The sequence below is a fragment of the Sapajus apella genome, unplaced genomic scaffold (assembly GCF_009761245.1).
Source record: "Sapajus apella isolate SASKATOON/1434 unplaced genomic scaffold, GSC_monkey_1.0 scaffold10, whole genome shotgun sequence".
In the NCBI taxonomy this organism is placed as follows: Eukaryota; Metazoa; Chordata; class Mammalia; order Primates; family Cebidae; genus Sapajus; species Sapajus apella.
Window position 1 is genome coordinate 3007516 of NW_022436950.1, and position 9457 is coordinate 3016972.

Consider the following 9457-nt stretch of genomic DNA (forward strand, 5'->3'; position numbering starts at 1 on the left):
TATGCACTACTATACATAATCTATAAAAACTATTGCATGCATTATGCTAAAACAGCAAATCTCATGTAGCTCACGGGGTTATTTCTTTGTTTATTTTAGATAGCAGGCAAAAGTAGAGGTAATACTTTATTTGTCTTAACAGAAACATTCCGAATAATGTTACTTCAAGTCCTACATCCAACCCAGTGACCACAACGAAGCCAGTGACCACAACGAAGCCGGCGACCACAACAAAGCCAGTGACCACCACAACAAAGCCTGTAACTATTGTAAATCAGACATCTGTGAAGCCAGCTGATGCAAAGCCAGCCCCTGCGAAACCAGCCCCTGCAAAACCTGTGGCTGCCAAACCTGTGGCCACAAAGGCAGCCACCGTCAGACCCCCAGTGGTGGTGAAGCCAGCAGTGGCAGCGAAGCCAGCAGCTGCAAGACCCCCTGCTGCTGTGGCAAAACCAGTGGCCACCAAGCCCGAGGCCTCTAGGCCACAGGCAGCCAAACCAGCTGCCACCAAGCCAGCCACCACTAAACCCGTGGGTAAGAAAGCGCTTTCTAGGGCTGCCATCTTGTGACATCCTCATTGACTGCTCCCAGGGCGTGATCCTCAAAGCCTGCATGTAAAGCACTCAGAATACAGTCCTTGATCTGGGCTTGTACATCTAGATGATGTATTTTAAGAGGTGTTGGTTAGGGATTCCAGCCTCTGTCGTCACCTTTCTCCCACTCCCCATCCTGTGCCCTCAATCCTGACTTGGGGTAGGGATGGGAAGCTCTCATTTTCCCTGGAATGTCAATGGGGGCACTGCTCACCTAACCTGGAAATTGAGTTGTCTTAAACTAAAGAGAAAAGATTTTATGTCAAAATAGGGTTTTAGCCCTTACTTAAGGAGTGAGAGAAACAGAAAGAAAAAGGCTGCAGTTGGTTCTTAGGCACCAATTAGTCTGGAGCTGGACTTGCCTACCTTAGAATATGACTTGAAAACGTCTGGGGGACCCCTTTGTGAATGCAAACTTTGCCCCTGCCTTATACCCACAGAGAAGTGGCCCTAAGCTCTGTGCTATGGCAATATTGGGTGTTCAGTCTAGCAGCCTGAAAAGTCAGAGCCTGGAACATCAGCCATTCCCCCAAGACTGAAATTATGCTTATAATGACCATGAGAAAAATGTGGAAAGTAATGGCAAACCCCTCAATTACTCTGCACCAGCCTAATATATTTCAGACCGAATTAGATACAAAAGGCAGGTGGGTTTAATGAGACCAAGAGTATGTTATTTATCATTTACTGAAAGACACCACAGAGTGTCACAAGCTGTATAGGAAGGCTCATGATAAAATGGAAATTATCTTCACTTTAGGAGCAGTATGAAAGAGGGAAAGCAGAATTCCTTTAAAAGAATTTCATGTCATACCCTAACATTTTATGACTTAATATATTTTAAATTGTGGGGCTCATTTTGTAGCAAACACAACTTATGATTAGTGTACTTGCATTTTCAAAGTATCTTCTTAACAGTGGAGATTTTTAATAGAAAAAAAGGTAGTTGATGAATAATGAGATTTTTCATTATTGTGAATTTCACATTTTACGTGTGCTGATAGATTGTAAAAGCAGTATTTTTGGGGGCTTGAACAAGAAATGACTTCCCTGCCTCACCTAAATTTCAAGTCAGTTTGTCTGTTAGCACATCCCTTCCAGATATCGTCTCTTGCTCACAGTCGTGGAGGATTTTATTTTTTACCTTTGCACTCTGATCTATCTTCCAGTTAAGGTGTCCCAAGAAGTCCAGGTGTTTGACATCACAGAGAACAGCGCCAAACTCCACTGGGAGAGGCCTGACCCCTACAGTCCTTACTTTTATGACCTCACCGTCACCTCAGCCCATGATCAGTCCCTGGTTCTGAAGCAGAACCTCTCCATCACGGACCGCGTCATCGGAGGCCTGCTCCCTGGGCAGACGTACCACGTGGCCGTGGTCTGCTACCTGAAGTCACAGGTCAGAGCCACCTACCATGGAAGTTTCAGTACAAGTAAGTATGTGATCAGTACAAGTCAGTACCTGATTTCTGTGTGGAATATCAATTAGGACACAAAGGAGACACTTATTGAATCTATTGTGAAATAACTACAAACTACGGGAAAAAGAATAGCCCAGCCTGGGTGCTTTGGTGGCACCTTGACTTTATAAAAGGCAGAATGGAAAATGGAATTCCATGTGGGATGCGGCCCTGCCCTCTGGGTCCTGGGCTACTTTATGCAGGAAACCAGATCCATGTGGCCTGAGCACAGCCCTTTCCAACATCACACCCGGGAAACGTGGCCATGTCTCTTGGCAGGAGCTCTCTGCTGCCCACCACCCTGTCCAGGTTTTAATGTTCAGGAAACACGAGCCAGTCACTGGCCCCTTAGGGAGTAATGGAGGTGTCGCGGAAGTCTCACCACCCCAGGGGTGGAGGATGTCCGCAGCTGAGTCTCCCTGGCCTGATCTCACCAGAGTTGGGCTTTGTCCTCAGCAGCTGTTGTCCCCAGGGGTCCCCCATTTCACTGAGGCCTGCACTTGAGTACTCTCCCAGCTTTTCTTAATTATTCACGATCCCCTCTCTCATTGGTCTAAATTCTTCTGGATTCCCCCATCCGGTTCTTCTTGACCCCCACTGCTCCAGGAATGTGGAGGGGAAGGCTCCTCTTTTCTTCAGGCCAACTCGATTCAGATCAAGGAACCAGCTTGAGAAAAGGGAATTCCCACCAGTGCCATCGATTAGGCCCATAGAGATATAAGTCCAAAGACCCAGCCAACCCTAGGGCTCTATTTTCCTGGACGGCAGCAGAACAGGCTGTGTGGGAGGTGAGAGGATTTGCTCAGAAGTTCAGGGATCTCCTCCATTTGTTTTTTAGTACATGGATCCAACTTGTACCCCACAGCACAAGCCATGGATGCAGAGGTATCTTGGATCTCTGTCTTTCAATCCCTGCTCCCCCATATAAGAATTAATCACAGCAGGCAACCTTGTATCAGTCACTAAGGATTCCCAAGCCCTCTGGTTTCTGATTTACCTACAAGTTGCATGTATTTTTCTTTTACAGTGAAATCTCAGCCCTCACCTCCACAGCCAGCAAGGTCAGCTTCTAGTTCAACCATCAATCTAATGGTGAGCACAGAACCGTTGGCTCTCACTGAAACAGGTGAGTTGTGAAAATATTAGGTCCCTTAATGGCACTAAGAAAATACCCATCCAAAAAGTTAAAGCTTTGGAAGACTTGATTCCAGTTCACCTTCCTGGACTGTAAATCTTAGCCCAGGCATGACTTCTGTGGGGAAGTGTCCACGCCAGCTTTGAGCTGCCCATCATCTTATTCTGCATAATCCCAGGTGTAAATGGAGTCTTACCTTACCTGTGACCAGGCTCAGGGAAGCTTTCACGGTAGGTGCTTTTGAAGCTATTTCTAGGGTTCACATATCCGTTAGTCATTTCTCCTGTGCCTCATGCTGGGACTTGAGTTGATTTGTGGTCTGTGATGCTGCAAAGATTGGGGCTTCATTAACTCAGTGATTTAATTGAATACAAAACAGCTTAGAAGAACACAAGGCAAATCTGGCTGGAATCCATGAGATGCATGAGTTTGGAGCTGACTCATGGAATGTTCTGGTCCTAATGCCCTAAGCACACAGCCTGGCCTAGTCTGTGATACCCCTCTCTCATGTGCTTGAGCCCCGGCGTGTGTGCAGGGCCTGTGTTAAGTTAGTGACTGATTAGGTGTGATTCAGGAACTGACAGCTGTTACTTGCTTTTGTTCTTGGGCAGTGAAACTCCGAGAGACCTGGAATCTCTCATTCAGCAGAATGTGGACTTGGCTTCTTCATCCATGAGAAACTGATTGTCAAAGTAGTTGACAGGCCTTGCTTAAGAGGGTTCAGCAAAGAATGATGATGATAACATAAAAAATGGAAATTCCATGGGAATTTAGATATAATACTGTTTTACAGACCTGACTAGGGGATAATTCATCATATTTTGGTGCATCGTCTGCTACCACGAGGAGAAAAGCATTCCTTCTCACAATGCTTATTTCTGCAACTGATTTTTAAAGGCATTTGTTGAGTGAGCCTGTTAGAAGGCCCTACCATGGTGCTTGAGCTCAAAGAGAAGCCACAAAGAACACAGACTTCCCCCAAAGGTGTGGGTCAGGACAGACTCAACTCCAACTTCAAAGTCATTGAAATCTGTGTATGTCATTTCTCACTCATTGGCTAACTTTACCCTGAAAACAGTGTGAGAAATATAAACTTTTTAGCCAATTTAGTGCTTCATTGAGAGAAAATGACTTGGTGCAAACTAGACAGCAAGATTTGGGGATGTTTTTGATTCTCTTATGTGTGGTCCAGAAAGGACAAGATTATATAAACAGCAGTGCCTAGTTAATATAAACAACAAAATCTTTAAGCAAGGTTCTGGCTGGGCTTTTCTATTTTTCTTTTCTTTTTTTTATATTGAGTTGTGAGGTTCAGAATTAAGAAGGTGCTTTTGAGCCAGACCTTTAACACTGAGACCGCCTGTCTACATGTGATAAAGAGAAGAGAGTTTTTGAAATTGGAGCTTGTGTTTCTTTCTCCTTCATACTAATTGGGGCAAAACCCTCCGACCCAGGATGTGAATGTCCCCTCACCATTTCACATGTGCGTGTCTGTGTATGTATGTGTGTACACGTGCATATGTGTGTTTTCCTGTCTAGAGTGAAGACATAAATTACTTTTTTAAAAAAAGAACAAGGCCTTACATAATTGATCTCTGATCTCTTAAACTTAATTACTTCATAGTAACAAAACAGGCCACTTAATATACCTTGGCCTGATGACTATATGTTGGCTTACACACATACATGCTGTTTTTGAGAACTCTTTTTGAATTATAGGTTGGTGGGAAAATAATTGTGATTTTGCTACTGAAACACATCTCACGCCAGTTAGAATGGCAATCGTTAAAAAATCTGGAGACGACCGATGATAGAGAGGATGTGGAGAAACAGGAATGAACGCTTTTACACTGTTGGTGGGAGTGCAAATTAGTTCAACCATGGTGGAAGACAGTGTGGCGATTCCTCAAGGATCTAGAAATAGAATTACCATTTGACCCAGCAATCCCATTATTGAGAATATATCCAAAGGATTATTAATCAACTTATTATAAAGACATACGCACACGTATGTTCATTGCGGTACTGTTCACAATAGCAAAGACTTGGAACCAACCCAAATGCCCATCAAAGATAGACTGGATAAAGAAAATGTGGCACATATACACCATGGAATACTACAAAGCCATAAAAAGGATGAGTTCATGTTCTTTGCAGGGACATGGATGAATCAGGAAACCATCATTCTCAGCAAACTGACACAAGAACAGAAAACCAAACACCACATGTTCTCACTCATAAGTGGGTGTTGAACAATGAGAACACATGGACACAGGGAGGGGAACATCACACACTGGGGTCTGTTGAGGCGTGGAGGGCCGGGGGGGGATAGCAGGGGGTGGGAGATTGTGGAGGGATAACATAGGAGAAATACCTAATGTAGGTGACGGGGGGATGGAGGCAGCAAACCGCCATGGCGTGTGTATGCCTATGTAACAATCCTATTTACACACGTACCCCAGAACTTAAAGTAAAATTAAAAAAAAAAAAAGAAAGAAAATAATGGCAGAAACTGCAATTACTTTTGCACCAAACTAATAAATGAAATATTTACTTAAAAATGTCTAAAATTAAAAATGGATAGCCAGAAGTAGGAGAGGAATGCCTATCCTTCCTGCCCCATCAACTTCTCTCCCTCCCCCCTCACCTTCTCCGGTAATTATCATTTTAACCATTTTCCCTGGGGTGACGAGGAAATCTTTTAATGGTTTATATATTTTTGGATATAGAAAAAGAAGTTAGAATACATCATTTTTTATTAAATAACTTAAAAAAAATAGTAACCGCATGCTTACTCAGTAGTTGCATGTGTGTTTTGCATCCAAATTCCAGTTATCACAATATGCATTATTTTGCATTATTTCTCTAAAGATAGATTTTCTAGACCAGGCAAAACAGAGTTTTTAAAATACATTTTCTATATTTACATGTATCTATTCTAATTCCTTTTACTTTCTGCAGCATCAATTAATTAGAAACATGTTTAGTAGATACTATTCTTTACCTTTTTTACTTTTGTGAATAAAAGATGCTGTCTTAAGAACCTGTATTTTTCATAGTTTATCATGTTGGATTCTGGGGACCTGGTGACCTGTGTTTGAGTCTGTGAAGGAATCTGTGGGCAAAAACACCCTGAAATGAGAAGGTTCCCAGTCCTGGGCACCTAAGGCAGAGGAAGAGGAGAGCACCAGGGTTACCCTTTGTTTTCATTTGCGTTTCTTAATGTTTGCACATTTTGACGATCACACTGAATAGATGCTTGTTTATCAGGAATTTGAGTTAGGCATGTAATGCGAGGGCAGTCTGGTTAGGGGATTCTTTGTCCCTACAAGGTCTGGCCCTGTTCAGTGTGTGGCAGGGAGCCTTTCGCCTTTGAGATGAAGGTTGATTCTGTTAACAGACCTTGATTCCATTAACATGCCTATGGCATCATTGGCGGCCATTCAGGATTCCAGCTTTGCAATATTAGGTGATTTGATTTTAAATGGTTAATATTTGTATTTTCTTAAAATAAGCAAAATGAACCCCCACACAAATATCTCACAGCGCTTTTTGCTTTGTTCAGCATCTAAAAGTATTACACCCCAGCCACTTTTCTGTGACACATCTGCTGCCTACAAATGGCAATTAGCAGCAATGGATCCTTCATTCATTACCACGGCCTCCTGAATGCATGGGTGTTCTGGGTCTTTCTGCCACCTGCTTTGCTGCTGCTGGTTTAGACAGTGCTATGTAGTTGCTAATTCTGATTTTAGTCTCTTGTTACCACTTCCCTCTTCTCCCTTCTCATTTTTAGCTAAGGAAGCCTTGGATAGATATTTTCTATGCCTATTATTACTAAAGCTAAGACTCTCCGAAATTTCTAAACAACAAGTTAGATTTTCTAACTTAAAATTTAGTTTTTGCAATATTACGAAATGAATCCTAAATTACTGGCTTAATCATATGTGTTAAAGTAGTTTTAATGCAGAAACTAGAAAAAAAATAATATCCTTTATTGTTTGTTTTTGAAATTAGCAGTCTGTAGAACTGACCACATTGTGCCTGAGCAGACATCACTGGGCCAATTATGTAGCTCTGAAGGAACCATCATTTCATGTTTACTAACATTTTACTTATTGATTCTAAGATGCACATTTTTTTTCCCATTGGGACCCTTCTGAAACTGAAATGTGACTTAGAATTGACAACATATCATGGTTTATTGGTAGTATTTTGTGTGACTTAGTGGAACATAAAACAATGGTGCATCAGAAAATTAAGATATCTTAGATTGGATGGAATACAGTATTTGGTTGTCCATATTCCGTATGCATATATATCATCAATTAGCATAAAATGGTATATTCAGGGGAAATACCTGACTTTATGTTAATAATAATTTAAAGAATGAACTAATCTCATGGCTGAAGTAAGTTAAATAGCTACAGGTATTTGGGAAATCGTCCTTTCCAAGCTGTCTGTTGTTCATCGCTGTGTGAGGAAATTTTCTGATTGGTTACCATGTGTGGATCATGTTGAGCCCAAAGAGTTCTTTTTTATCCTGAAGTCTTAAAAAATAGAAGGCTTGGTCAAGATCTGAAAGAGTAAAGGGTCCAAAATTTAACCACAGCTACATTTAAAAATAAAGCGTGGAGGCTCACTCTTGTAATCTCAGCACTTTGGGAGGCCCAGGTGGGTGGATCATTTGAGGTCAGGAGTTTGAGGCCAGCCTGGCCACATGGTGAAACCCCATCTCTACTGAAAATACAAAAATTAGCCAGCTGTGGTGGCATATGTCTATAATCCCAGCTACTCAGGAGGCTAAGGCAGGCGAATCACTTGACCCTGGGAGGCGGAGGTTGCAGTGAGCTGAGATGGTGCCACTGCACTCTAGCCTGGTGACAGAGTGAGACTCCGTCTCAAAGTAAATAAATAAATAAACAAATAAATAAAGTTAGTAATTTAGTACGTTTCCTTGGTACCCTTTGAACCGACCAGTGCTCAAAATGTAGACGGTGGAAAGTGTTTTCAATCCAGCAAATCATACCTGCATCCATACTTGGATCCAAGGAAGCATCCAAGGTTTGTAAGCACTTTATACCATAATGACAATGGCGAGTGAGAAGGTGACTGAATTTTCTTGTTTTGGGGACCATTAAACTGATGAGGAACATGTTGCTGAATGCAGCATAAACACCTCCAGCCTGCCTTCCTTCAGTTTGCTCAAGGGAGGACTTACGCAGTGATTCGGAAATCAGTATGTTTGGAAAATGTCCAAGCTGATGCCTTTAAAAATGCACTGAAACACTATGGGACTATCAAACTGTGAAAAAGACAGGATTTTCCACTCAACGTGTTTTCTGCTTTGAAGAATACACATGTTTGTTTGCTGCTGATAAAGTTAATAGAGATGCGTTGTCAAGCATTCAGGATATACAAAGAAATACGGTATACAATTCTCATTGTGACAGCATTGCTGGCTTTTGTTGAAAACCAGGAGTGACCCAGTGCATAGCCTTCTGATTTTTTTTCTATGGCTATTACTGCATGTGGGTAAGTGCATGCATACATATATGCATTCAGTCCCATATATCTTTATTACAAAAACAGACCGTGGTGCTTAGGGTGCCTTGCACCCCACTGTTTTTGAATGGTTGTTGTTAGGATGTTCTAGGTGGGTGCCTGTGGCTTCTGGGAACAGGTGGGATTCCCAGAACGGAGTTTTAACCCAACACTGTGACCGGTAGTAAGGAAGTCTCAGCAGACAGTGGTCTGAGTCAGTCGGCCTTTCGCCTCTCTGTTTTGCAAGGGAACTTACATTATTATTCTAGGTTAGGAAGCCAGGAAGCTTGCGGATAATTTTCAGTCCTTATTGTCTTTTAGGGTTTCACTAGGTTCTCAGTAATTAGGAAGAGCAAATTAAGGAAGGCTCAGCCAAACACTCCTCTCAGAAAAGGAGAAGGCTCTAGCTTCCTACAGGTCAGGCCTGGGGGGCAAACTCATTTGAGAGGGAAATGATGAACCACTATTGTGTCCAAAGAATGTCCCGGTTAAGTTCAGCGAGGGCCAGCCATCTCTGTTTATACTCCAGGACTTAAATATATATATATATATTTTTGAGACAGAATCTCGCACTGTTACCTGGGCTGGAGTATGGTGGTGCAATCTCAGCTTACTGCAACCTCCGCCTCCCAGGTTCAAGCTATTCTTCTGCCTCAGCCTCCCAAGTAGCTGGGATTACAGGAGCCTACCATCACACCCAGCTATATATTTGTGTGTGTGTGTGT

At 42.4% G+C, this 9457-nt stretch overlaps 1 protein-coding gene across 6 annotated transcripts in view; it reads left to right on the forward strand.

Moving 5' to 3' along the window:
- The window catches only part of COL6A3 (collagen type VI alpha 3 chain), a 90118-nt gene that overhangs the window by 76562 nt on the left and 4099 nt on the right, over nt 1–9457 (forward strand). For all 6 annotated transcript variants that reach the window (XM_032277827.1, XM_032277828.1, XM_032277822.1 and 3 more), the window contains 3 exons: nt 143–534; nt 1763–2026; nt 3081–3179. In XM_032277827.1, coding sequence (XP_032133718.1) covers nt 143–534; nt 1763–2026; nt 3081–3179 — 755 coding nt within the window. The remainder of the gene's footprint in view (nt 1–142; nt 535–1762; nt 2027–3080; nt 3180–9457) is intronic.